The sequence below is a fragment of the Colletotrichum jinshuiense genome, chromosome 1, assembly GCF_051148585.1.
Source record: "Colletotrichum jinshuiense chromosome 1, complete sequence".
NCBI classification, from domain to species: domain Eukaryota; kingdom Fungi; phylum Ascomycota; class Sordariomycetes; order Glomerellales; family Glomerellaceae; genus Colletotrichum; species Colletotrichum jinshuiense.
This window is the reverse complement of record NC_139302.1, coordinates 5811300-5838632: the sequence shown is the minus strand read 5'-3', so window position 1 is coordinate 5838632 and position 27333 is coordinate 5811300. Positions and strand designations below refer to the sequence as shown.

At 57.5% G+C, this 27333-nt stretch overlaps 10 protein-coding genes across 10 annotated transcripts; 7 read left to right on the top strand and 3 right to left on the bottom strand.

The window, feature by feature from the left end:
- Positions 1 to 934: 934 nt before the first annotated feature.
- On the top strand, positions 935 to 2351 carry EsH8_I_001520 (glycoside hydrolase family 7 protein; the record flags this gene model as incomplete). The annotated part of the gene is made up of 3 exons (XM_083268933.1): positions 935 to 1540; positions 1615 to 1653; positions 1716 to 2351. The coding sequence occupies 3 exons, from the start codon at positions 935 to 937 to the stop codon at positions 2349 to 2351; spliced, it is 1281 nt and encodes a 426-aa protein (XP_083119371.1).
- Positions 2352 to 2743: 392 nt separating this feature from the next.
- Positions 2744 to 3899, top strand: EsH8_I_001519 (SET domain-containing protein; the record flags this gene model as incomplete). Its single annotated transcript, XM_083268932.1, has 3 exons — positions 2744 to 2818; positions 2899 to 3367; positions 3427 to 3899. 3 exons carry the CDS (start codon positions 2744 to 2746, stop codon positions 3897 to 3899), a joined length of 1017 nt encoding a protein of 338 aa, XP_083119370.1.
- Positions 3900 to 4600: 701 nt separating this feature from the next.
- EsH8_I_001518 (uncharacterized protein) lies at positions 4601 to 7114 on the top strand (the record flags this gene model as incomplete). Its single annotated transcript, XM_083268931.1, has 3 exons — positions 4601 to 4672; positions 6143 to 6931; positions 6992 to 7114. 3 exons carry the CDS (start codon positions 4601 to 4603, stop codon positions 7112 to 7114), a joined length of 984 nt encoding a protein of 327 aa, XP_083119369.1.
- Positions 7115 to 8628: 1514 nt separating this feature from the next.
- EsH8_I_001517 (coatomer subunit beta) lies at positions 8629 to 11677 on the bottom strand (the record flags this gene model as incomplete). Its single annotated transcript, XM_083268930.1, has 4 exons — positions 8629 to 8777; positions 8845 to 10840; positions 10894 to 11314; positions 11373 to 11677. 4 exons carry the CDS (start codon positions 11675 to 11677, stop codon positions 8629 to 8631), a joined length of 2871 nt encoding a protein of 956 aa, XP_083119368.1.
- Positions 11678 to 12316: 639 nt separating this feature from the next.
- Positions 12317 to 13075, top strand: EsH8_I_001516 (Mago nashi protein; the record flags this gene model as incomplete). Its single annotated transcript, XM_083268929.1, has 6 exons — positions 12317 to 12354; positions 12407 to 12444; positions 12513 to 12608; positions 12665 to 12728; positions 12785 to 12872; positions 12935 to 13075. 6 exons carry the CDS (start codon positions 12317 to 12319, stop codon positions 13073 to 13075), a joined length of 465 nt encoding a protein of 154 aa, XP_083119367.1.
- A 4451-nt stretch (positions 13076 to 17526) lies between these two features.
- On the top strand, positions 17527 to 18853 carry EsH8_I_001515 (glucose-induced degradation complex subunit VID24; the record flags this gene model as incomplete). The annotated part of the gene is made up of 4 exons (XM_083268928.1): positions 17527 to 18084; positions 18146 to 18296; positions 18352 to 18709; positions 18787 to 18853. The coding sequence occupies 4 exons, from the start codon at positions 17527 to 17529 to the stop codon at positions 18851 to 18853; spliced, it is 1134 nt and encodes a 377-aa protein (XP_083119366.1).
- A 317-nt stretch (positions 18854 to 19170) lies between these two features.
- Positions 19171 to 21103, bottom strand: EsH8_I_001514 (tRNA (guanine-N2-)-methyltransferase; the record flags this gene model as incomplete). The annotated part of the gene is made up of 4 exons (XM_083268927.1): positions 19171 to 19331; positions 19414 to 19619; positions 19740 to 20590; positions 20990 to 21103. The coding sequence occupies 4 exons, from the start codon at positions 21101 to 21103 to the stop codon at positions 19171 to 19173; spliced, it is 1332 nt and encodes a 443-aa protein (XP_083119365.1).
- Positions 21104 to 21833: 730 nt separating this feature from the next.
- Positions 21834 to 23119, top strand: EsH8_I_001513 (ribonuclease P 40kDa subunit; the record flags this gene model as incomplete). Its single annotated transcript, XM_083268926.1, has 5 exons — positions 21834 to 21977; positions 22033 to 22177; positions 22226 to 22390; positions 22446 to 22574; positions 22623 to 23119. 5 exons carry the CDS (start codon positions 21834 to 21836, stop codon positions 23117 to 23119), a joined length of 1080 nt encoding a protein of 359 aa, XP_083119364.1.
- A 5-nt stretch (positions 23120 to 23124) lies between these two features.
- Positions 23125 to 23751, bottom strand: EsH8_I_001512 (uncharacterized protein; the record flags this gene model as incomplete). The annotated part of the gene is made up of 1 exon (XM_083268925.1): positions 23125 to 23751. The coding sequence occupies one exon, from the start codon at positions 23749 to 23751 to the stop codon at positions 23125 to 23127; it is 627 nt and encodes a 208-aa protein (XP_083119363.1).
- An 841-nt stretch (positions 23752 to 24592) lies between these two features.
- EsH8_I_001511 (tRNA ligase) lies at positions 24593 to 27116 on the top strand (the record flags this gene model as incomplete). Its single annotated transcript, XM_083268924.1, has 2 exons — positions 24593 to 26800; positions 26865 to 27116. 2 exons carry the CDS (start codon positions 24593 to 24595, stop codon positions 27114 to 27116), a joined length of 2460 nt encoding a protein of 819 aa, XP_083119362.1.
- Positions 27117 to 27333: the final 217 nt, after the last annotated feature.

Below are 27333 nucleotides of genomic sequence, written 5' to 3'. Positions count from 1 at the left end.
TTTGCCCTAGAAGCGAAAGAGTGGCTTGATGCCCATCCTAATGTCACAGCCGGAGTTGCTACTCCTTTTCACATGGACGTCCGCCTCTAGCGGCCGCTTGGCCCATGGATCGGATCACCACCCCCCGGTCCTGCACCCCTGCAATAGCTTCATGCGGAGAACTGGGGAACCTCGACCAGGACGCCCGTAAGCCATGCTTAAGTCTGTTTTCCCCGCCTTTCACCCATCTCCAAATATGCCTTGGATGGCTCTGCCAAAACTAGACAAGGGCCTAGATGCCCATTGTCGCTTCTGTCAGGAACAAGAGTCGGCTAATGGCCGGTGGGAAGCCGGCAATCCTAGTGGACGGCTGGGCGACTAGGCGACTTCAATGATGCAGGCTCACCTGCACGAGGGTGTTCGAAGAGGGCAGAGTTGCATCCACGAGAGCGCCCAGATCTCTGTATGCGCGGTTCCTGGCCCGTTGTACCGTGAGACACAACGTGACGAAGAATGGCTCAATGGCCCTCTTGCCTCCGCCTACCCGCCACTACCCGTTTCTAGTTTAACTTTTGTGGCGGTAGCCTCAGTCTGCCGAACCCTTGCTATCAGTCACTGCACAATACTAGAATAGTCGGACTGGGCCTCGGAGCATGAGCTTCCATCAGTCACAACGGGAACTAGCTAGCATGGGCGGCGGATGAAAGCCTCGTCCCTGGATAGAATTCTGACCCAAGCTCCTCCCCTGAGAGACTCATGATGTGGGAAGCGGAAGAGGGCCAGTCTCGACCAGCCTCAGCTAGGGCTATCTGCGAGGATATATGGCCGGGCTGATCCTCTCACGATTTCGGAATGACCGCCTCTGTCCTTGCCTTCTGAGGTGCCATTGTCATTGTCTCTCCTTTCCCTGGCGTTTCCGAACTCTCACAAGGACATTTACCACCGGCCCGTCGCCATGGCACCTACCGTTTCCCGCCTGGGTCTCGCCACCCTCCTTATCGGTCTGGCATCTGCTCAGCGACAGATCGGACCGGCTGAGAACCACCCGGCGCTCAAAACATGGCGATGTACCAAGGCAGGTGGCTGCACCGAGGTGAACAACTTCATCGTCCTCGACTCTCTTGCGCATAACGTCTACCAAGAGGCCAACGGCGCTAGCTGTGGCTCCTGGGGTAACCCACCCAACGCGACAGCATGCCCGACCAAGGAAGCCTGCGCCGAAAACTGCGTCCAGGAAGGACTCAACGACTACAGCCGCGTCGGCGTCACGACGGACGGCGCCGCCATGACAATGTACCAGCTCAAGGACGGATTCCAGGTGTCCCCGCGCGTGTACCTGCTCGACCCGGCCAAGGAGAAGTACGAGATGATGCACTTGACGGGCCAGGAGTTCACTTTTGACGTCGACGTGACGAGGCTGCCGTGTGGTATGAACAGCGCGCTCTATCTTTCCGAGATGGAGGCAGACGGCGGGAAGAGCGCGCTGAACCAGGGCGGCGCTACCCACGGAACGGGCTACTGTGATGCGCAGTGTTACACAACACCGTTCATCAATGGCGAAGTAAGTTGAGCGGAAGCCATTCTTGAGTTGACAATTGCGTTCTTCCCTCTGACATATATCTGTCCGTCACATAGGGAAACATTGAAGGTTACGGAAGTTGCTGTAATGAGATGGTAAGTCTTGAGCCTGCCCATGCCAATTGCTACGGGAAAAGTACTGACACGTTTCCTCACAGGACATCTGGGAAGCCAACTCCCGCGCTGTGCATGTGGCACCGCACCCTTGCAACCAGACGGGTGTGTACCTCTGCGAGGGGGAGGATTGCGCCTTCGAGGGCGTCTGCGACAAGAACGGCTGTGCATGGAACCCGTACCGTGTCAACCAGCCGGACTACTATGGCCGTGGACCCGAGTTCAAGGTCGACACAACGCGCCCCTTCACCGTCATCACGCAGTTCCCGGCCAACGAGGCGGGCGTGCTGACCGAGATCCATCGTCTGTATATACAGGACGGGCGGCTGATCCGCAGCGAGGTCGTCAACAACCCGGACCTGCCGCAGGTCAATTACCTCAACGACGAGTTCTGTGCGGCCACTGGCTCGCGGCGGTTCATGGACCTCGGCGCACACCAGGAAATGGGCGAGTCGTTTGACCGCGGCATGGTGCTTGCGTTCAGCATCTGGTGGGACGAGGGCGGCTTCATGCGCTGGCTCGACGGCGCGCCGGATGCGGGACCGTGCAACGAGACGGAGGGCGATCCCAAGGTTATTCGGACCATCGAGCCAAACCCTGTCGTGACGTTTAGCAACATCAAATGGGGTGAGCTCGGCTCGACGTTCAAGCCTCAGTGCAAGAACAAGCCCAGGCACTAGCTCAGTCGTACAATATCGTAGGATATGTAATAAAAGCCATTGCTGAACACTTTAACAAGCCTTGAAGTAAAAAGTGCCAAATTTAGCTAAAATCCCTTTTTAAACTTCTCTCGTGGTCACCCATGACTGAGGCTTTGGCGAGGAGGAGCAGAAAGCCGACGAAGGTTAGATGCGGAAGATGAGTACGGCCCCACTTACACCGGGCTGAGTCAGCAGGGTCTTTGCCATGGACGCGTCGCGTAAAGTGGCCAGTCAACTATTCCTTCCATGGTTCGGTTGCCCCGCGGTTCTCGGTCCGCACATGAGCATGCTACAAACGCCTGTTGGCAAACACCTCTGTGTCTTCGGGATGCATCCTGACCTCTGTGATTTCCCCAGAAGAAGCCGACAACATGGAGGCGGCAACCGAGCGACATTTTTTCCACCACGGCACGAATGAGCTCCATAGTACAAAAGGGTCGGCGAGGGTAGGAAACACTGGACCTCCAGCGCTTCTCTGTGCCCAATTCTGAGTATGGGCACTCTAGCTAACAAATTAATTACATAGGCGCTTGAGAAAGAAAAAGACAGCTGCCACTGGTGTCAGATTCGACGACTCCCGAACTACAAGAAATACCCGATCACGATCGTCAACGAGGAGGATGACGAGGTGATACCCTCCACCTTCCGGTTCCTGCAGGAGTCAAAGCTTGGCACCGGTGTCCAAGCCGCCGAGGATAGCTTTCGCAGCGGCTGTGAGTGCCAAGATGAAGAGGAGTGCCAATACCGCGGCTGTCTCTGCCTGCAGGAGCAGGAGGACGACTCCGATGACGAAGGGCAGGCGAGGAAGAAGGTGTACATGTACCACATGCACGGCGCAAAGGCAGGACTACTACGGTCCAAGTTCCTGAAATCCAAGCGTCCGATTTACGAATGCCACGAAGGTTGCGCCTGTACAGACAGTTGCCCCAACCGCGTGGTGGAGGGAGGACGGAAAATCCCTCTCCAGATCTTCCGGACATCGACGACAGGATGGGGTGGGTTCTCTGGCGATGTGCGTGGTGCGAGCAGAGATATGCTGACGGCTGGATGGCAGGAGTACGCTCGCTGGTCGATATCAAAAAGGGCCAGTTCGTGGACAAGTACATTGGGGAAATCATCACACCGCAAGAGGCCCAGCGCCGGCGGAACGCCTCCAGCATTGCGCAGCGCAAAGACGTGTATCTCTTCGCGCTGGACAAGTTCACCGACCAGGAATCCCCCGATATGCGACTTCGGGGTCCGCCGCTGGAGATCGATGGCGAATTCATGTCGGGCCCGACTCGGTTCATCAACCACTCGTGTGACCCGAACCTACGTATTTTTGCGCGCGTGGGGGATCATGCCGACAAACACATCCATGACATCGCCATGTTTGCGTTGAGGGACATACCGCGAGGGGAGCAACTCACGTTCGACTATGTCGACGGTGTAGCGGAACAAGACGACGATGCCAAGGATAAGAGCAAACAGGGAGACATGGTCAAGTGTCTCTGCGGCAGCAAGAACTGCCGTAAGTTTCTCTGGTGATTACCAAGGATGACTTGGCGCCTGTGCAACTGAGCCAGTCTCCGGCTCTCACCCATTGCGCCGCCCATTGCATCGGTTCAATGACATCATACTCGGTGGCTGAGAAGTCTTGGGCACGCGGAATGTGGTATTGAAGACGTTTTTCACGTCATTGGCCCTCTCTGGTGGGCGGTTCAAGACTGACATGAAATACTGGGCCCAGATGGATACAGACAAGGGGGCGGCCGGTAATAAAAGACTGGATCATGTGCCGAAACGGCATGATACGGAGGCTCCGCGGGTCAATGGAGCCACAAGTTGGGTCTTCAGGGATGGCCGGTGCGTCCGGTTCGTCTGAAGAAGACGGGCGTCCCGGGGCGGAGAGGATGGATGTCCTGGGTTGGGACTCGACTTAATCAACGGCGAAACCCACGAGCTTTTCGCGACGAAGCAGAGCATTCTCATGCACACCAAATAAGCACATTGGGTGCTCCGATTGGCGGGCCGGGCCCAATCTCTACACTAGAAGGAGATTCAGATCACGTCAAGTAAAAATAGCCCCTCCATGTGATATGGTTGAGGTAACGGAAACCCGGCATGGGCGCCTCAATTGGAGCGAAATGTGTGATACGAGATGTCCCCTGACTGGACCCCGTCCTCTGGGATCGGCAGCATACGAAGGGTGTGTCAATTGGGATGCAGATGCCTGAGACGTAGGCGTTATGGCGCTTTTGTTCGCCCTGAAGAAGTACATTTCTCCTGATGTACTCCGTAATGTTGGCGTAATTCTTGATGTGAGAGAGACATTGAGGGCGCTGCCAGAGTTCAACCTTGCGTCAGGCGCACCGAGATCCCTGGCCACTGTCGACAGCAATAGAGGGGTTCTCCCGCATGAAGCGAGTGGACTAGGCCGAAGAATGCTGGGGAGGTCCCTGTGTTGGGCTGGTCTGATGGGCCACGCCAAGGCACTTGTGACCTACAGCGCCAGGACATCGGGGAAAAAAAATTGACAATGGAAGAAAAAGACAAAAAAAAAATCAAAAAAGGTCGGGATCTGGGACCTTTGTCTAGGCTCGGCAGTTCTTATTGTCTCGATCTGTCATGCTTAGCGCGCCGCCTGATGAAAGGAGGGACCACGTGCGAACTGAACGGACTCGGAGGCCTGGAGCCTCAACACGGGGGTTGCGCCGCACGCAGGAGACATGGAATGAAGCCGTAGAAGAAGTGAGCAGCGGGGGAGGGGGGCCGAGGGGACAAAAAAGTTGAGGTCCAGGCCGCTAGTTGCTCTGTACTTCGTAGAGCTCTCCCCGTCTGTGTCGGTCCGTTTCTTATCTCATTCGGCGCTCCCAAGCGAAAACAAGCAAACTTGGGTGTCTCACACTCGCACTAGCACGCCCCTGCTTGCCGAGATCCTCTTCCGGGGAACTGCAACTGCAACCACTGAACAGAAGATTGCTGGATTCCATCCCGCGTTGCACTGGCGAGGCCGGCCGGAAGTCACTACTTTCGTCAACAACAGCCCACCGAGTCCCGGTCGTCATCTCTCGTCTCTCGTCGCTTCTCGTCCCTTTCCCCCCCTCCCGACTTTTCTCTTTGCCTCTTTCTTTGCCTTACGTTGGGGCTGCCGTTCGCTCAACGCTTTCTTCGCCGTCGCATCCATCTCCCCTTCCAATCGCTACTCTCCGAATACGTACCCTTGCCGTCGCTCTCTCTCCACGTTCTTGTCCGGTACCAACACACCAACGCATCAAACATCGACAGCCGCTGCAGTCGTCTCCAACCAACCAGCGACGATCAGCCAGCCCATCACGTCCCAGTGGGCAAGGGTCCAGACCTCCAACGACCATCGCCCAATTTCGCCTCTCCTCTTTCGTCCTGTCTTCTTTCTCCTCATTCTGAACAACCGGCGCCTTTCTGCAGCGTCACATTACCTCTGCCGTTCTTCTTCGATCTAGCGACAATATATTCGTCAAGCCTCGATCACTATCCCGATTGCGCAGCATCGAGATACTCTGGGCGATGGCACGCGACATCTCTACTTGCTAGACCACCGATCCCCGCGCAACCAATACTTCCTTCCCCTCTTCCTCCTGCTCTGGGGCGCCTGTTAAAATGGTATTTTACTTCCGTTTCCTTTGCTCGCACTATTCCCAACCGGAAAAGGCCCTGGGTGTGCCAAGCGCACTGCCATAACTGCATCTTGTCCGACCACTTGCCGTCGCATGCCCTCACACTAGCGCCCAGACTGACAATCCTTCCCGCAGGGCTGCTGTCTCTCCCGTTCGGAGGGCTCGAACGCCCCCTACTCGGGACCGACCAACACGGGCTCCGCGAGAGCCATCAACCCCGCGACCACCTCGGGCTCCCCCGATGATTCCACCGCCGAGATAACACAGACCTCCGGACGCCGTCGCCGCCACCACCATGACATGCCCCTCGACAAGCACATCAACAAGCCCCTCCGCCGCCACGTCTGGAACTCTAAGGGCCGCGCCTGGACCCGCACCGCCCTCAACCGTGAACGAACCGAGTTCTTCGACACCCGCGTCACCGGACGCCCCGAGGTCTGGCAGTCGCTGCGTGCCGCCCTAGAGATCCTCTGGGACCCCGTAGGCCAGGGCGCTGCCGAGGACGGCACGAACGGGCTTGCCACTGCGCAGGGTATTCTCGATGCCGCCGAGATCACCCTTCCTACGGGCGATCTTGCGCAGGGCGCGTATGACCAGCTGGGCAACTACTACCCCTTGGCGGAGTGGCTCGTCGCTGAGCCGACCAACATTGTCGAGGACGACGTCACGATAGACGGTGCGGACGAGGCCCTCTCCACGAGAGATCTTAAGGATGACTTGGCGGGGGGAGAGGAGACCACGGAAGAGCTCGACGAGGACGACAGCGTGCGCCGGAGAGAGGAGAAGGGCAAGGCCGTTGTCGACACCCGAGACCAGCTCTCTGTGCTGGCTCGTCTGAGCGAGACCTCGCGTGACGTCACGGTCAGCTTTGCCGAGCCCGACAGCGTTAGAGTCGTTGCTCGAAAGATCCAAGAGGAATCCGGGGTAAGTCGAGAAACTCCTTTCCCTTTTAGTTGACCTCGACTGACTGACAATTCTCTGTAGCTTGCCTCAACAAAGAAGGTCCGAATTGCCTACATGGGCAAGATTCTTAAGGAGAACCTCTCCCTCACCGAGCAGGGTTGGAAGGAGGGCCATGTAGTCAACGCCCTTGTCTTCGACCGATAGCATCACCGAGGACAGTCACCGATGAGATGGCACGCGCCCTGGTTGTTTGAAAAGCTGAGGGTTGTTGGGGACCGCCTTGCCCTCCACTCACACCCTCTGTGACCGGTGCATCCAAGGACAATAACCACATGGCGCATGTTCACACACGCCATGGGCCATTGCTCAAACGCACCTGAGCAGCGGAACGGCGCCCATTAGCCAGGTCTACACGGACTCGGACAAACGCCTTGCCCTCGTTCCGCGGACCTCAAGCATATATCACAAGCAGCCACACCCCTTCGTCCCAACGGAATCCCCTGTTCGGATCCGACTCAGTACATCAGCAACCCCTTTTCATAAGTCTATTTTTCAGTCTGGATAATACCCCCTTTCACTGCGATCCGGAACTTTCTGCTTTTTTTTGGCGTTCAGGAGGATGGAAATCCATTGTCGAGCAAAAGAACTTAGCCAGCCATTGGAGGCGTCCGTCTGTTACGAGCACATTGTTTTTCATTTTGATTCGCTCCTGTTTCTTTCCTTTCCAAGTTTTACACCCCCTTTTCCCTTAAATGTTAATAGCGCCTCCCCAAGCACCCTCTGGTGACGAATTTGTCGCCCGTGGAACGGGAACATCCTCGGACCATGCGCGCATATAGCGAGCGTCAACATCGCTTGAGAACCATCACTGCAAACGAGATACCAACCCAGTAATAATTCAATCGAAAAGATGACAGTATTCATTCGTCCGGCTATCTGTGCTATTGCAAGAGTGATTACACTATGATGGAAAAATCATGACGGGAAACGCCCGAGTACAACTAACAACTGCGCATTTCCTCTCCGCCCACCGCCTACCACCTATTCCTCCTCTGCTCCCTGGACTCCGCCCGCTACTTTCTATTTCCATGTCATCGGCCTCCCTATTCGCCCCGAAGACTATTCTGATGGCAAGATCGAGAGCAGGGAATGAAAACACTGGCAGCTGAGGCGGGGGTGCTCAAGGGAAAGACTGTCAGGAAGAGCTGGCTGCCATGCACGCGACGCCGGCCTTGGCGTTGTTGTTCATCTGTGTGCCGCAACTTCACTCACGGCCCAGGCCCGTTTCCTGGCAGCTGCACCCCCCGTCCTGGTATCCGACCGAGCTAGGGCGACGACGACGACTACGTGTATACGTGACCAACTGCGCCTGCAACGTGGAACATGAATAACATCTCATTTCTACCTACTCATGACGCCTGACCGGGCTGCACTTTTTACTCTAACCACAAAAAGAGGGGGGAAAGCCAAGGGGAGGGGGTGAAAACATAGACAAGACTTTTCCCCCCGTTCGTTTCCATTTACGCTGTCAGCCACGCCAGCCTGCCAGTCGTCCCATCCCCGCATCGTTTGTTTCTCTCGCTCTCTCGCTCTCACACACTCTCTCTTTTTCAGTGGCATCACGACACCTTCATTACACCCACGGACGTAGCCTCAAGCAGCCGGGGCGACACTGCAGTCTCGATATATAGCACCTACATCCACTCCCTCAACAACCCTTACGCGGACGAGCCAATCTTGTTGAGACCCTTGAGGGATCCCAGACTCAGCGCCAGGCCTTGCGATCTGCTTCTTATTCTGACGAAGCCCGTGATGGGACCGTCCTCGCCCTCTTGCTCGATGCTCAAGTTGGCCAGAGCATCCTCGCCTGTGGTTACGTTAGTTAGCACATCCTCACACATTCGTGTGCAATCGAGGGATCGACGGGAACTTACCGAAAACACTGCGGGCGTACAAGTTGGCGCTCAAGAATTGGCAGTCGCCCTTCATGCTGGCTTCGGGGGTCAGGCAGTTCATGTTGGTCGCCGCCATCAGCTGCTCCAGGAAGTCGCGGAGCGACTTGGCCTTGGAGTTGATGTTGACCTTGTTCTCCCACTCGAACTCGGTCCACATGGTACGGAACTGCGTCTCGGTGCACGTCGCCGGCTGGATGTAGTCCATGATGTCGACGTGCAGGTCGTTGAGGATGACGACGTTGGTGTCCGTCGAGTGAGCACCGTCGTAGACGACGTTGCCGAAGATGACGCCGGTATCCGTGGAAGAGACCTTGATGGTGCACTGGACGTTGTGGAAGTCGTGAGGGCCCAGGTTTTGCGTTGTGGGCCGCTCAACGACCTTGAGGTCGCCCAGGGTAGCGAACTCGACGGAGAGGTTCTGCAGCGTCTCCATGGTCTGGTTGACCAACAGCACGTCCAACACGATATCGAACTGGTGCACCTTGACGTAAGCCTCGGCGTAGACGGGATCGGAGAAACCGGTAAGCTGGACAACACGGCTAAGCTTGGAAGAGAGATCCTCGGCGGTGGCCTCTCCGCCTGTCGCCCGCTCCAAGTCAACTTCGATCTCATCCAGGCCGTCGCCTGCGTTCTTCTTGGAGAGTTGGCGGATCTGAACGACATCGTCGACCTGGATTGCCGTCTTCGCCTTCTCAACCGCCTCCTTCGCTGCCTTCTTCTTCTCCTCGGCCTGGACCATGGCTCTGAACGCCTTGCGGGTATCATCGAGGTAGACGGTCTCGAGCTCCTTGTTCTGGGCGAACTCGGCCAGCGACCGCACGCAGGACATGATTCGGTCCACCGAGTCCTCGTCAATGGGAGCCTTGACGAACTGTGACTGACCAACGCGGATGATGGAGATCATGATGAGCATGGCCTCACCACGCAGGGCGTTGGTGCGTGCTGACTCGGCAGAGATGTCGGCATGGCGCATGACCAGCTTGACCAAAGTAGCGGAGAGGACGGTTGCGAGGTAGTAGTCACCATCGAGAATGAGCTGGCGCAAAGGCGGCTTCTGGGCGGCCTTGACAGCCTCCAGCTTGGCAGCGACAGAAGACTGGCTGGTAAGTGCCGTCTCGGTAGCGTAGGTTCCGTCAGCAAGCACCTTGCGAGAGCCCGTCGGCGCGGCAGGCTTGGAGTGGCCGTTGACCTGCTCCTTGTTCTCCTCCTCGCCGTCGCCATCAAGAAGTCGTTGTTCCGAAGCAAGAATCGGGATCTCGCCCAAGCTTGCGCGAATGCTCTTCCACGCATCCCTGATGTCACGCTCCTCGAGGGAATATTCTCCTATGATCCACATAATGCCCCTGTACACCTTTCCGGCACGCACCTCGCTGAGGGTGGCAACCAGTCTCTGAACGATCGGCTTGCGCAGCTTGGGGAACTTCTCCACCACCTCCTTCACGAAGTTGATGACATCGACCGCGGAGGTGTTGTTGAAGTCGGCAATGAAGTCCATGAGCAGATCAACGACGCTGGCGGCGACCTCGGAGAACTTGATGGCGCACTGGTGGATGGTGTGAATGAGCAGTTGGCGGTACTCGGTGTTCTTCTCGTACTCCTGGTCCACCGTCTTGGACAGCTCCTTCTTGAGCAGCAGAACGACTTCCTCGACGTTCTTGCTCGACACCATCTCAAGGGCGATCTCCAGGGCCTTGCGTCGGACGTCGATATCGGGGCTAGACAGAACCCGAAGGATCTCCATGACCAATTCATCCAGAATACCCTCGTTCTTCTTCCGCAGCTGGTCTACCCGATCAAGCACAATGAGCTTGACGTTGTTGTCGGCCTCCTTGATGCTGAGCTCGATAAACTTGGCGGCCGCGGCCTTGACAGCGACGGGGTTGTTGGTGAGAGCGGTTAATGACGAGGCGGCTTCGTAGACAACGGTCGAAGTGCTGGCTTCGAGGAGGTCGAAAATGAGTCTGAGATACCGCGCCTGCTTCACGTCAGATATATGCGCCTCTGCCACCAATCTTTAGTAGTCCCTACCTTGTTCTGGGAGTTCTGGACAGCATCCTTGCGAATAAACTCGAGCTCGACGAGCTGCAGCAGCTCCTCTGCGTTCGGGATGCCCTCGAACACCGTGCTCAGGTAGAGCAGGGCCTTCTCGTGGTCGATGGAGGCCAGCGCCGCGAAGGCGTTGCGCTTGCATGTCGGGTCGTTCTCGGATTCGAGGAATGTGCTGATGAGGTCGGAGGCATCGGGAATCAGGGAGGCGGAGTGTGTGTAAATGGAGGAAACAGCGAAGACGGCGTTCTTGCGCACGTAGGCGTGGCGGTGCTCGAGGCATTGTCTCGCGGAGGACAGGAGAGGCTCGATGAGCTCGGGTTCTCTAAGCTTGCAGAGGAAACGAAGGGTGTTTCCCCGAATGTACTCGTTGGGGTGCTGCAGATCGTTTCTGATGCCGTTGCTGTGAGGCCAGAGTGTCAGCAGGGGTGCAGCTGCAAAAGGGAAGGCCAGCCACGAACCAGACCAAAATCATTTCCTGCTTCAGCTTGCCATTGGAGTCGAGCTTCGGGCAGATCTCGTAGTAAAAGTACAAAAGCTTCTTGAGGGCCTTGTGCTTCGAGGGCATGACGAATCGGATGATGTGCATGAGCAGGTTGGGCATTGGGTCGCCGTTGAGCATGATCGTGAGAATGCGCTTCATGGTCTCGACCTTGCTCTCGTCGGTGCCCTTCTCCAGCTGCGTGCGCAGGTCGGAGAGGGAAGGGACGTCGGCGGCATTGTCCTGGTGCACCAAGCTGTACGCATTTTCCAGAAAAGAGGCCATGATGGCGGTGGTGTGGTGTTGCTGGCAAGGTGCCGGCGCGGTGAGGTAGAGGACGTGTTCAAGGGGGGATTCGGGGGGCTCGAGTGGGATGTATCGAAGCTGGGCGGTGGGGATTGGACGGTCTAGGGATGGGGAATACGTGTTAGCTCAGGGAAGCTGTCCGTTGGTACAAGCCATGGGCTCAGGGGCGGCAATGGGGAGCAGACGCACTCTAGGCCATCCGTTTAGACTGTCCTCTTCCACAGGAGTCCTCCTTAAGCATGCGTGGCCAGCTGTTTGAAGTAATCCGTTCCCGATATACGGCTCGCAGCTGGTCTCTCTATCTGGCCCTTCGTGAATATCTGTCCATGGCGCCGAACAGGTGTCACTAAGCGAAGGGCCCACGTGATTTGGTGGACCCTGGAGCTCGGAACGGATTAAAGCCGCCGGACAGTTCTGGCCGGAGCCTCCCTCGAGGAAGCTCTCCAATTGGCTGAAGCTTGGGCCGCCTGGAATATCGGACCCCGCCAGGGCTGAGGCACCGCGGCCGGGACGGGGGCAATCCCGCTTTTCTTGCATTCCCATCTCCAGCCTTGCAGCTCGAGGACAACAGCCGCGACAAGACACCGACATTGAACTCTGTCGCCCAAACTTGTCACGATGGCGACTCCCAACGACCAATTCTACCTCCGATACTAGTATGCATGTCTTCTTGGCCCCTCCCTGAGAGCCATGGCTGACTGGAAATAGCTCCGGTCACTCTGGACGCTTCGGACACGAGTTTCTGGGTAACACCGAACCCCCCACCCACCTACCTCATCCCTCGAATAGCCTTCTGACATTGACGGCCCCGCAGAGTTTGACTTCCGCGTTGTTGGCGATGGACGGAGCGCAGTTGCACGCTACGCGAACAACTCCAACTACCGAAATGACAGTCTGATTCGCAAAGAGAGTACGGAAGACACGTTTTCGCGCCGCGACCGGGCATAGGCTAACTCGTACATCTAGTGTGCGTCAGCGCTCTCGTTGTCGACGAAATCAGACGCATCATCAAGGCTAGCGAGATCCTTAAGTGCGTTGTTCCATCAAGGTCAGGACCGATGACAGCCCCGCTGACAACCCGTGAAGGGAAGACGACTCGAAATGGCCGCAGAAGAACAAGGACGGACGCCAAGAACTCGAGATCCGGTTGGGCAATGATCATATTTCCTTCGAGGTGGGTGACGGACTGCTCTGTTGTCGGTTCTCGGGAAACTCGGCTGACATGTTTCGAAACAGACGGCCAAGATCGGCTCGCTGGTCGATGTGACGGAGTCCGCCGACCCCGAGGGACTGCGAGTGTTTTACTACCTGGTGCAGGACCTGAAGGCGCTGGTGTTCAGCCTGATCGCCCTGCACTTCAAGATCAAGCCCATCTAAACGACGAATCATTGCGCCGTGGCATGGCGGCAACGAAATGGAGATACCCGGGACAACTGGCCAGTGGTTCCACGAGAAGGGGCCACGAGACGAACGTGACGAAAAAAGCCGCTTGCATGTGACCGGCGGAACGAAAATTTTCTAGAAGAATGCATGATGCGGCAAGTCGGACGCATGAAGGAGTTCTTGGGCCCTCAGCTCGGACGACGAGTTGCGCGAACGGACGGACAGGCAGGCGGGCACTCGATCGGTTCCCCTTTGATCGTCCCTTACATAAGTTACCCAAGGTAGACTTAGACGGACCTGCGTGGTGCCCTCTGGCTATGCAATCCGGAGAAAAAGAATTTAACGAGACACGTATTTTTTCCCACGCTTCTTGATGCACGCATACGCGCCGTGTCACGCCCGTCAAATCCGGGGGGTATTAACCCGATGGATGGGGATGGAAGGCGTCGGTCGTTCCGGGAGGACGAGCAGGACCATTTTGTGAACGGATATGCGGACCGCTGTCAGAAGGGGTCGGCCAAGCAAGCAAGCAGGCAAGCAGCCAATCTTTTTGGGACGCCGCCGGGGTGCACTTGGTTCGAGGGCCGGGCTGTCACGGTTCGCAGGCAACGTCAACGGGGCTCGAGTCAGTCTTGGAACGGCACATTGGCACTAGGCGGGTCGGGTTGCAAGGAAGAGCCGCGCAGGGCTGAGACCAACGGCGGCTTGCAAGTAGCGGGCGCGAGTGAGATGGAGGGGGGGGGGAAGGGGGGGAGTTGAGGCGCGACGGGAAGCTGGTGCCCGGCGTTCGGATCGCGCCAGAAGATGACATGAAAGAACGGGGCACTCGATCTCGGCTGCGCGCGGGCGCGGGCGAGAAAAGGGAACTTTGAGAGTCCCGATTCAGATGCTGCCGAGTCCGGGTACAATTGGCATCTGCTTGATACATGCCCAGGAATAAAATAAAGATAGAATCATGCTTGCCGTGTAAGGCGCGTTTGTGGCTCGTTTGGGTTCCCGTGTTGGGGAGCACCAGAACGTGACGGAATTGGTTCTGTCATCCGGAAAATATATGAATTGAGAAAGAAAAAACAAGGATAGGCAAAGAAGGCCGATTTACTACCGGTACGTCGAATTGACATGAGAGGTCACAGACGGCAAGGTGAGCGAGGTGGGGGGGATGATGCAGCATCCACGCCATGCGAGGTTAATAAGCTCACGGACGGTCGCAGGTCGCTGCTTGATCGAGATTGGGATACATGGATTGCGTCAAGTTGAGGGGGAGGGGGGGAGGGAAAGAGCGAGTAATTTAGGGACGAATTGGCTGTGTGAGGCAAGTGGCCTTACATGTGTCAAAGGTGCACCACGCTGCCGCTTTAGAAAGTTGAGGCTGAGGCTCAGACCGCAAGTGGCCGTCGTCGTCGTGGGCCGCCGTCGTGGGTGGTCGGGGGCGCTCTAGGAGAGGTCGCCTCACCTCTCGACTGGGCGCGTTCCAGAGTGAAAGAAGCAGCGACCGAAACGCAAAAGAACAAAAAGGGAGGGCGAGGCGCCCGGGTAAATTAAGGCTGGAATTAGAGGTGCAGATTCTTCAGCGCGTCAGTGCTTGGACTTTGGGCTCTTGTCTGAGGACCGCCTGCAGGAAAAAGGGAGGGAAAAAGGGTAGGGAGGGAAGATGTGGCTGCAAGAGCACAGAGTTTGGCCCCAGTCTGTGCCACTGGGAAAAGGCCAAGTGCGGGATAAGCTCAGCGGCGCCCTGCCCGAAGCCCCCGTTCTGCACCATGTCTGATGATGGCTGGCTGGGGGTGGCGGAGGCTGGCAACACTCCGCAAACCCGATGGGAGGCCCTGGCACGCAGACAAACTGTCCCCTTCTAACGAATGCTGCACGCTGGGGGTGATGCTGAAGCCACTGGCGACGGCAGCAGCAACAACCAGGACGCCAGAGGACCAGAGCGTAGGCGACCTCTCGGCACAACAGCCTGGGAGCCCTCCGTCACGAGTGCGTCTCGGCGGTGTGGGGGATTCCAGCGTCTGCTCCAGGAGGGTACGTGTACTAAGGGTGTAAGGGTGTTTGTTGCTTGTGCGGTTATATGTGTATATGTATGTATGCATGCATGCATGCACACATCAGGAACAGCGGTGAGCAAGTTAAATGGGTGAGTGAGTGAACTAAATAAGGGAGCAACAGAGAGAGGAGACAGGAGACAGGTTGAGTGTGAGGTCAAGATGAGAGAGAGAAAGAAAGAGAGAGATAGCGGGGTGGGCGAATCGGACGACGTAGAGGGCACGCAGAACCCCCATCCCAAGCTTCGCAAGGAAAATTATATGAAAATACAGGGAGAAATTAGCGAGTGAGGCGGAGAGAGAGAAAAAAAAAAAAAGGCGTCGTCCATTCGTGTCGTGTGCCCGCTGCTGCGCTCCCCTCGGCCAGCCAGCCCACAAGTGATGTGTCTCTGTGTCTAGCGCTTGCGGCCCAGCAGTTTGTCCACTTTACCAACCCGCTAAAGGGGGAAAAGAGGCAAGGCGCAATCCGGCCAGGCTGTCCGCTAGGGAGTTAGCGCAGCCCACCCCTCCGCCAACGCGCGTGGGACGCCAGAAGCGACAGCGACAGCGATGGCGACAACCAACACAAGGGGGAGGCGGGCTTGACAGCGCAGAAACGCACAGGCCGGGGAGACCCTTCCAACGTGGCTAGCGGTAACGAGGCGCACCCACGTCCCCTCCAAATTGCGAGCAGAAGGCGGGGGGCATGGGCGTCATCGGCTGCCATGCATTGACGGAGGACTGAAATGGGAGGCCAAGTGAGTACACACTGACTGCACTGCGCTGCGCTGCATTGCACTGCACTGCTGCACTGCACCTCCTCCGCAATTACCATGGTAGGTATTAGCTGGCTGGCAGTGTGCCCAGCGCCAGCCAGCTAATATGTGTCTGCGATGCGCATGCCTACCAACCTGCTGCGTCTCTACCTGCACAGCTACATTAGCTACAATACACAGTAGGTACACTACCTACCTCATACCTACCTACCTAGGTACATACCTGCCTGGTGGCGCTGCATTTCCCTTGTCCCGTCTTCGTCTTCGCGCGCGTAGAGGTACAGTACATTCTCGTCTGTGTCTCTCCATCGCAAGTACCGTCCCGCAGCAGTAGCTGTGTTCAGTCGTTTTGCATTCACCTGCAGCCACCTATCCGTCGCTCCGCAGAGACCCAAGACAACACGCGCAACACACAGAGACAGTCGGCTAGTACCTTGCGTATAGGTATAGTGTAGACACAGACAGACTCCCAGCCAAGGCCATGGACAAACAGATAATTAGATGGAGAGATGGGTAAGTAGAGACAAACCGAGGCATCCCATCTCTCTCCATCTCTGCACCTCTGCATCTCTGCATCTCTGCAACCTTCCTCGTGCTTTCACAACCGCCCACCGTATCTTGTATACTTCTTCTGCCTTTTGCTTTGCTTTGGCCAACCCAGCTTCCCCGGCCACTTTCATGGGCGCAACTGCAAACTCCAAATCACTCCCCCCGGTCATAATAACTCAGTTCCATCCTGCACCGTCCCAAATCTCAAATCCTAATCCCTTCCCTTACAACGCTTACCCCTCTCCCCCCCACTGTCTCTCGTCCCAGTCAGTCCTCCTGGGTGCCCCCCATTCCGGCCCCCGTTCCCAAGAAAAAGGTACATTCGGCTCTGTATTCCTTTCCCCCAATCCCAATCCCCATCGTCACGCACCCCCCAGTCCCCGTCCCATTTCCCGTTCCTTGGTCGCTCTCTGCATCCGAGGTGCCTCTGGTTGCTACTGCCCATTGCTGCTCTCCTGCCGCTGCTCCTGCGCGCAACCCTCCCATTTATCGCACCGCAGTCTGCCTCTGCACGACTTCGCCTCCGTCACATCAGTCATCCATCCATCCATCCGTTGCTCCCATTCCTAGCATTTGATATTCCCCCTCCGCCCAAAAGCTTTCGCCATTTGCGAAGAGCTTCCCTTGGGCTTGGCTGAACATCTACCATCTACAACATCAACCTCGCTGGGTCCCGCTGTTATCCCGCGCAATATAGGGTAGTATTGTCCCGACCAATACCCTTCTCCATCACCCGACCGCTACATCTCGGTTCCCAGCCTGTGATTCTATTTGGGCGCTAGGTCACCGATACACCCCAACTGGCCTGAATCACCTCTCGCATCCCCTCGACCGAATTTTGTCTCGTAGCCCACGAGTACGCTGCGAATCAACTTAACTGGCCCCGACATCGCCAGTCACTGCCTCACCATATCTCGACCAACGCCTGTTGCCCCCGAAGGATCCTCTCGGCCCCCCCTGCTGTCAACATTGCGGAGCCCTTCCCCCTGCTGGCGGTAAAGCCGCAGCCGTTCCCCGTCGACGCGACCGACCCCATCGCCCGACATCGACATCCACCGCTGCCTTTCACGACACACGACCTCAACTTCTTCCGCCCAACATGCCGACGCCATCCTCCAATCCTCCTCCCGACCCACATTCGCCCCGATCGCACAGCTTCTCGACATGTCCTGAAGACAGTAGTTCAAGACCACCACAACGCAGCTGGCGCCCGCCGACCGACGCAAACCAGGGCTCTGCCGTCATGGACGCCCACCACGATCGCATGGACGAGGACGCATCCCCCGCCCCCGTCAGCGCCCCAATGTCGCCGGCCGAGGGCATGAGCACCGAGGTTACCATCGACGACGAGCCCACATCCGCCGTGTCTTCCTCTCGATCCACCACAATGTCGCCGAGACCGCTGTCGGGCGACACCGCCCAGTCGTCGCCGGCGGCCGATAGGGAATCGTTCAAGCATACGGAATCCGACGAGGAGGGCCACTCGGCCGGTGACAGGCTGAGATCGTCACGACTCGACGGCATGCGGCGGCATGATCCCCGGCTATCGCCCACGTCAGTACACGACGACGGCAAGGGCATGGAGGTCGACCCTGAAGATGTGTGGGAAGAGGAGCTCATGGCTCCGTCCATGGGCTCAGATTTCTCCAACATGCGAGTATGTGCCCCCAGCAATACAGGACCCCCCCTTCGGTGACTAACAGTGAAACTTGCGATAGATTATACCCGCAACGGCATCGTCCTTTTTGCGCCCAGGAAGCAAGTTCCACGGAACGCAACAATCTGAGCGACAGGTTTATGAAGTGCAGGTCGAGATCAAGCATGTCGACCTGAGGGAGTCCTTCCTGTGCGGATACCTGCGAATTCAAGGTGCGACCGGCTAGCCTTCCCGCCCATTGTGTAACCGTTGCTAAACTCTGTATAGGCCTCACCGAAGACCACCCCACATTGACGACATACTTTGAGGGCGAGATCATTGGCACCAAGTACAGCTTCATCACAGACCATGAGGGCTGGGGCGCCACCGACAAAATCGACCTAAACCACTGGGCCAAGTTCAACGCCTTCCGCCCGTTCCAGAAGCAGGCGCGCAAGGGCCCCGTTGTGATCCGTGACGTTGCGCAACGAGAGAACATCTTCATGCGGTGGAAAGAACACTTCCTCGTCCCCGATCACCGGGTGCGCACCATTTCCGGTGCGAGTTTTGAAGGCTTCTACTACATCTGCTTCAACCAGGTCAAGGGTGAAGTGAGTGGAATCTACTTCCACTCCAAAAGCGAAAAGTTTGTGCCGACGATACCCCGAGCCGCCCGGCTTATTTTTTTTTCTTTTTCTTTTTCATGCTAACAGGCGTCACCAGGTTTCAGCAGCTCGAGCTCAAGCACGTGGAGGATAGGGGCTGCTTCAGCGCCATGGAATTCAGATGAGATCCGACCGCACTCGGGAAGGAAACGACCTCGGAGGGACGAGGCACGAGCGCAACGGGCAACGTATCCGGAGCGCAGGAGTATTTTCTACTTGGACGCATTCAATTTCGCAAATGATATCAAATGACGATGCCTTGGGACGCCTTGGGTACAGTAGGAGGATAATTCAAGGCCAGCGACAAGGAGATCATGACCGGCACAGATACACACACACACACACACGCACAGTATTATTTTCACCAGGAAAGGGCTAGGCATCATCAAAGAGGGACGGGGTATTTGCTGTACATGGAGCTTTTTTCTTCTTTTTTTTGGTATCAGGCTTCTTCTTTTTCAAACTTTGTGAAGTAGCCCCGTCGAAAGGGGTTCAGCTCATCTGCTGTTGTCCCCGCGTGGATTGTGCGCTTGTAGGCGGCCAACTTTTCCGGGTCGACTTGGCCGTCGGGAATGCGCCGGTATGTGATGAGCCTTCTGGACCCTGTGATACGGGTAAGCTTGGTGTGCGTGTGGGGGGGGAGATTTTTGATAGGGGCTAGGCAGCTGTTTTATGAGAAACTCACATTTGTTGAACGGTTGAACGCACACGACGACGACCTCGAGCCGCGGGTGATGGGGCGTGGGGATCTCCTGGTCCTCGTCGTTGGCCGTGGGCATCCAGAAGGAGAGCCGGCCCCCGTCGACGAGCGTGTCCGAGGCGAACTCGAGGATGTCCTGGAGCATGGCGAGGAAGCTGTAGGGCTTCTTGGGCGCGATGAAGTCTGTCGATCTACACCGGCGAGTGTTTTGTCAGCATGCACGTGGACCCCGGCTTACGCTTCAGAGGAGGCAGGGGGAAGAGGAAGGGTTCAAAAGTTTGAAAAGGGGGAACATTTGACGGCCAACTCACTTGTAACGCTGCTTCCCGGCCTCAACCACCCACGGCGTCTTTTCCGGGTCCCGGCACCCCAGCACACGGAGGCCCTCCCTGACGCCGTACGGCGGGTCGCAGACGATGCCGTCGAGCCACCTGCTCCTGCGGACGGGGGTGTTCGTCAGGTCGGCGGTCCAGAACTCGCCGACGAGGTCCTGCAGGGCGTACTGGGCAAAGTTGCCCTTGACGCTCTTCTTGGCGCCGTCGCCGCGGATGCTGCGGCCGTCAATGTCGCTCCCGAAGCCGAGGGCGCCGAAGTGGGCGCAGGCGATGGGGAAGGAGCCGGTGCCGACGAAGGGGTCGTAGAAGAGCTTGCCGGGGCCGGCGTGGGCGAGGTTGGCGGTGACGAGGGCCAGCTCCGAGTCCATGGAGGTGGTGCTGATGTAGCCGCGCTTCTTGAGGTCGTAACGCAGCGAGAGGTGACGGGCGCCGGTGCCGAGGAAGCGGCCCAGGAGGACCCGCTTCGGGCTCGGGCCGTTGAGGTTCCAGTCCTCGAAGATTGTGAGCTCGAGCTCCGGCGTCTTTAGGTCGATGGCGCCGCCGAGGGGCAGGTAGCGGAACGAGTTGATGGCGGCAACGAACTCCTGGTGGGGGCGGGAGGCCTGGTACCTATCGAGGGAGAACTTGAAGGAGGAGGATGCGTGGGCGGACCAGTCGAAGTGGCTGGAGGGAGAGGGGGAGTCCAGGGTGGCCTTTATCGAGGCGTGCAGGAGGTCGTAGGAGGGCGCCGAGCCGATGAGTTGGTGGATCGACTGGGTCAGGAGGGAGCGGGCGATGAGGCGCGGGGCGTCAGAGGTGGAGGGGAGGGTGATGATGCAGAAGGGGTCCTGGACGCGGTTGTGTGTGTTAGTTGGCAGAATATCTTTTTTAATTCTTCTTTTATTGTTGTGACTCGGAACTGGATATTATAAACTTGGTGTTGCTGGACTGGCTATGGGCAAGTTTGAGGCCCTGGGAAGAAAGCCCGTTGAGTGTGGTTATGAGAGTGAGACGAGCGGCATCGGTGCCGATCTTGGCTTTCTTCTTGAGATTCCCGGAGCGCAAACGACACGGGGGTAGTAGACGACGGTTAAAGAATAACAATACAATTTTTGTTGCCATATGCAGATTTGGAGAAGAATATCATGAAAACAAGGGGTGGGAGTGTAGCTGTCGATGAGGCTCACTTGAGCCTCTCATGAGAAACACACAAGACATCAAGCAGGGTGGTGGGTGGCGGGACTCACATCAAGGCTGTAATCGATAACCTTCATATCGATCCTCTCGAGGTCGGCGAGAGCCTGAAGCTCCGGGAGCCGAAAGGACTCGTGCGCCTGCGAGAAGCGGACGAGAAACTCCATCACGAAAACGTCGTTGCCGCTGCCGCCGTCCGCTGTCGTTGTCGTTGCCGTCGTTGACTGGGCCGTATAACAGACCTGGGTGAGGAGGGGCAACTGGTAGCTGGGGGCCAAAAAATAAAAAAAAAATTCCTGGCGAGCGCGGGGTGAAAAAAGTGCCCCTCGTTCGCGACCTCGTGTGACTGTTCGACTTTGTTAGCGCTTTGCGCTTTGGAAATGTGCACAAAAATGGGGGATAATCAGGACTCACGCGGATCAAGTCAACAGTCTGGCAACGAAATAACTTGCAGCGCCTTGACAGCCTTTTAGTGATGCTGTTGGAAGGCGGGGGGGAGAAATCGACTTTCTCTCTCTGTAAATCTCTCCAGGCGCCGCTGACTCGTCGGGCAGGTGTGGGTTTGGCGACTGCCAAAGATGGACTCCTCGTGTGTGTGTGTGAGCCGTCTTCGGGATGCGCACACGCCCGGACCGTGAATTCGGACCTGCCGCCTGCCGTCCAGGGTCGCGTTGAAGCCGCTGGGTGGAGTCGGCAGTTCATCAGCCGACGCCTGGCGTGCTACTAACCGCTAGGTGCAATTCTCGATTTTGACATACGCTTAAGCTCTCTCTCATCCAAGACCTCGTGGACCAGACCCTTGAAAGAAGGGGGGAAAAACAAAAAAAAGAGGTACTTCAAACAACAAAACAGTTAGACAGAAGAAAAGGGGTAATCATTGTTTTCTCATCAGCCAACATGCTGTCGTTTCCGACACCCAGCGTCTACCACACGCCGAAATGCTTCGTCACATACGGCACCATGGCCCACGTTGAGCCCAAGCAGCTGCCCACCAAGGGGAAGCCGTGGGCGCCCATCCTGGGCCAGGGATTCAACCACAAGGTTTGATTTTACAAACCCTCTAAAGACTAGAGAATCCAACTGACGAGCGCAAAAGGTCGAACTTGTCCTCCCCCAGGAATGCTACGAGCTGGTGCACCAAAGGCTGGTCCAGGAGCTCGCGGCTCCGACCTTCTGCCGGGTTATCATGACGCTCGGCCAGGTGTTGGACGGCGCCTTCTTCAACGAGTACATCAAGACAGGTTAGAAAGTTTACATGCGGTACCTTCGACGAAAGCTGACACGGCCAGGCAACATCCTCATGCTCTCCGAGGGCAGGACAACCGTCGACAACGTCTACTCACTCCGCGAGGGTCTGCTCACCATGTACCTCGACAAAGAGTCGTATGAGCGCGCTGGCTTGGTTGGAAAGCCTCATGGCGTCAAGGGCAAGAGGGGGACAAAGCCGAGATGGGGTAAGTACGCTCATGTTTTATTATCTTGGCTCATGATGAGACTGACACTCTCCAGTCGTGAGCTACCAACTGCGGGATCCATCCATGCTTCACGGCAAAAAAGGTTTCGACAGACTCGTCTACGCATGTAAAAATGTTCTCAACACGCCCGTGACGTGGTTATTTTGCAACGCGACGACTACTGGTAAGTCTTTACTGTGCTTCTCCTATCGACTACTCTGACGTCGTCCAGCACCCACGCCGGATCCCCTGGATCAGTACTTCCCAACCAAATACACGTGCGATCCAGCTCTCGCGGCCGACTTGCCGGTCCAATCGGCACCGCTGACAATCCCGACCGAAATCTTCCAGAGCGGTGACAGATCCGGCCTCGAGGAGTTTGCGACCGAGACGTACGAGTGGCTGTCCCTGATTCGTCTGCAGAGTCCCCGCGTCGAAGCAGGAGACAGCATCGACCCGTACCTGTCTCGCTACCAGATCCCCGGAGATGCGGATACGCCATCACAATCAAAGGTCTGCAAGATTACGTGGCAGGGATTCTTCACCTCTGCCTGGGTGCGCGGCGTCCTCATCAACGCCCTTGATGCCCTGCCATCGCGGACCTGGTTCTCGCTGAGCGCGACATCCTTCTCCAAGGGCATGACCGGCGACAGCACCGAGGTTGCTTTCTTTAGACCCCTCGAGTCACCCAACCATTATCTCTTTTGGGAAATCAAAGGCGACGATTAACGAGCTTAACCCTGCTTCTGACGCACACTGCGCTCCTCACCCAGGTCCTGGCCAAGGATGGCGTCCTCGATGAGGCGACGCAGCTCGGCCTGGCCCTCGTCGGTGTGGAAATCCTCCCTCTCGGCCAGCTCCTCTATCCGGCGCTTGAACTCAGGGTCGACCTCCTCGGGTATCTCATCATCCTGGTCCATGGTGCCGACCGTCACGGCGAGACCTTCGGGGACGGGCGGCAACTCGGCGGCGGTGGTGGCCGCCTTTTGCGACTCGAGACCGTTGAGATACTCGGCGACTTCGGGGTAGTCGGCCTCGCCCTCAATCTTTTGGCTGGCCGTGATGCCGTCGGCGCCCTTGGCATTGATGTCGGCGCCAAGCTCCTCAACGAGACACTTCGCGGCGTCGACGGTCTCGACGACGAACAGGGCCGTCTCGTCATCTTCATCCCTCAGGTCGACATTGACGTTGAACTCGCGGACAAGGGCACGGAGGAGGTCGAGGTGGTTGTAGCTCGCAGCGGCGTGGACCAGGGAGTAGCCATGCTCGTCCTGGCTGGAGGCGATGGTGGGGTTCTCGCGGAGGAGGGTGAGCAGAGCCGCAGGGTTGTCGGCAGCCAGGAGGTACGGGTTGGAAGCCATCGTTGGGACTTTGGTATTCGAATGAACAAGGGGGCTAGATATCTCGTATTGGTTCGATTTGTGGACGGATCGTATAAGATTTGAGGCCAAATTTTAGCGTGGCGCAGCCGTGTGTTTACTCTCGAAATTGTCAGTGGGCGATGCCAGCGGGAATTTTTCTGCCACTGCGGGGAGCTCCCGGTGTGACGCACAACCCCTCCAAACCCACCTCACCGCCTACCCTGGACGGCGGCGGATTTCCTCAGCTCCTAGTGGGTTGGGAGGCCCTTTGGAACCCTGGGCTGTGCCCCTCAGTGCCCCCAAGCCCGCAGACAACGCCACTTTCCGAGGCTCATCCAGCCCTCCAGATCTGGAAAGCGCAAGGCACCAAACCTGCAGTTATCTAATCTCACCCAAGCAGGAAGGCAGCACAAACCACCACGCCATTTCCCCTGGTTTAGCCCCCCCGGTGTGACTGCTCTTTTTTGAGGACTCTCTTTCTCTCCCAAAGTTAAGCCACACCTAGTTAACTGAGGCCGCTTCAAATAAGCTGGAGCTTCATCTCTCTCAACGGGACCAGTGAAGTGACTCACCTCCCTGCTTGTGCGGTCTGTTCGTTCCCTTCTCAAGTTGGGCTCAGTCCTTTTTTCTTCCTACAAAAACTAAAGAACCTCCGTCTCACCTCACTCTCTCCTCGGGTCAGAATTCAAGTGAGATATATCATCACCACACATACAGTCTTTAAGACAGGGACAGACAGACAAGACCATCTCTTATTGTCTTTATGTTCATTGCCCGCAGGGCTCTTTTCTTCGCTTCTAGACCACCCCCCCTCACTTTTACAAAACCCTTTTCCACAAACATGGCGACGATTGCCGCCACTACGGCCCAGGCCGAGTTGCCCAAGGTGCCACATGTCCCCCAGGATGTACAGGAGGTTTCCACCATGGTGCACGCGCTAGACCGCGCTGGAAGGTTCAGCAAGGCCAAGAGCAGCGGGTTCGCGTGCAAGAAGACGACCTTCAAGGTCAAGGGCTCCCAGGACGGTATCGCCGTGGACTCCTGGAAGATGCAGGAATGGGATTACAAGAAGCAGGGGTTGCCCACATACGCCCGAGGCCTCTTCACAACAAAAAACCGCCACAATGAGCCCGAGATTGTGGTGCGCGGCTACGACAAGTTCTTCAACGTCGGCGAGGTCCAAGAGACTAAGTGGGAGAACATCCTCAAGCAGACAAAGGGGCCCTACGAACTCACCCTCAAGGAGAACGGCTGCATCATCTTCATTTCCGGCCTGGAGGATGGTACGTTGCTGGTCTGCAGCAAGCACTCGACGGGAGAGCGGACCGACGCCGACCTCAGCCACGCCATTGCCGGAGAGCGCATGATCGAGAAGCAGCTCGCCGCCCTGGGTAAGACAAAGGAGGATCTAGCCCGGGAACTGCGGGATCGCAATGCCACCGCCGTGGCCGAGCTCTGCGACGACTCCTTTGAGGAGCACATCCTCGAGTATGGCCCGGACAAGGCCGGCCTGTACATCCACGGCATCAACCTGAACCTGCCTGATTTCGTGACATATCCCAGCGCCCTGGTCCAGAGCTTCGGCGAGACATGGGGCTTCAAGCAGGTGGGCCTGATTATCATGGAGGACGTCAACGAAGTCAAGGCTTTCCTGGAGGAGGCGGCAGAGACCGGCGCGCACGGCGGCCGTGACGTTGAAGGCTTCGTCATTCGCTGCAAGGAAAGCCACAGCCCCGACTCGGTCCCCTACCGCGACTGGTTCTTCAAGTACAAGTTTGAGGAGCCCTACCTCATGTACCGCCAGTGGCGGGAGTGCACCAAGGCCATGATTGTCGGCAAGCCGCCTAGGTACAAGAAGCACGTCAAGATCACCGAAGAGTACCTCCTATACGCCCGCAGGCGCCTCCAGGCCGACAAGAGCCTCGGAAAGCTCTACCAGCAGAACCACGGCATCATCGGCCTCCGTAACGACTTCCTCGCCTTCAAGAACATGAAGGGCTCCGACGCCGCTAACCTCGAGCTCCTGGAGCCGTCCAATGTGGACAGCGACGTCTCCGGGGACGTCATTCTGGTGCCCATCGCGACCATCGGCTGCGGAAAGACGACCATCGCTGTGGCCCTGACGCACCTCTTCCAGTGGGGTCACGTCCAGAACGACAACATCTCGGGCAAGGGACGACCCCCCCGGTTCACCAAGGCCGTGCTCGATCTCCTCAAGGAGCACCCCGTGGTCTTCGCCGACCGTAACAACGCCCAGAAGCACGAGCGGAAGCAGATCCTCACCGACGTCAAGGTGCAGCACCGTTCGGCCCGCCTCGTCGCCCTCCACTTCCACCACGACGACGCCAACGTTGACGAGGTCCGACGCATTACCCAGGAGAGAGTGCTCGCCCGTGGCGACAACCACCAGACGATCCACGCGGCGACCGATGCCGAGAAATTCCTCGGCGTCATGGAGGGCTTCGTCAGCAGGTTCGAGCCCATCTCCGCCTTCTCGCCCCCCGACGACGGGTTCGACAACGTCATCCAGCTCGACCCCACGGCCGGCAGTCGCGAGAACCTCGAAAAGGTCATCACGGAGCTCCACAAGATGTACCCCAACCTCGTCACCGAGGTGCCCCCGGCCGAGCGCCTCGACCAGGCCATCCAGTCGGCTTTCATTGAGTACAAGCCCGAGTTCAAGCACAACATCCCCGACCGCGGCCCCCGCAAGGACAGGCAGAACCAGGCCCAGCAGCCCGCCAAGAAGAAGAAGAAGCCCCTCGAGTACATGTCCGTCGAAGTTCCTGCGCAGGAGATACGCGGCGTTCTGGACGGGGCCTTCAACAAGACGGATGCGTCCGTCTCCAGGTTCTACAAGCAGCTCTGCCAGACCCGGCGCGTGCAGCCCAAGTTCCACGTCACTCTGATGCACCGCGCCAGCTCCAAGGAGCACCCGGAGCTGTGGTCGAGATACACCGCCCTCCATGCCGAGGCCGAGAAGGAGGCCGGGACCCAGGACCCGGCCAGCGCCAAACCGCTCGGAGAGTGCAGCGTCGAGCTGGAGCGGGTGAGTATCCCATCCCGAGCACCACCGCACACATGACAACCAGCTAAACTAACCCCCCTTTTAGGTGGTCTTTGACGACCGCGTCATGGCCATCGTCGTGCGCCTGATCGACGAGACGGGCCAGTGGACGTGCGTGAACGACATTGCGCACATCACAGTGGGCACCCGCGACGAGAATGTCAAGCCCAAGGAGAGCAACGACCTGCTGGCGCGGTGGTTGGACAAGGGAACCGGCGAGGAGACGGGCATCAGCGATGTCGTGTTCGACCCCAAGCCCAGCCTGCAGGGATCCGTCAGGGGCGTCCTTTCGAGATGAGAATAAGAGGATCCAGCCTTCTGGAGGGGGCGAGGCGAAAGCACGAGGCCAGCTGCGATTCGTTTGTTCGTTGGGGTTGTGGTTGAGGTTGAAAAAAAGGGGGGAGAGGGTGAGATTCAGAGGAAATGCATGGGATATCCTAGAGTAACGATGCCATGAGATGAGACCCAAAATAACTTAACTAGCGCAGATGGCCCTCCATCTGAGGTGGCATGCG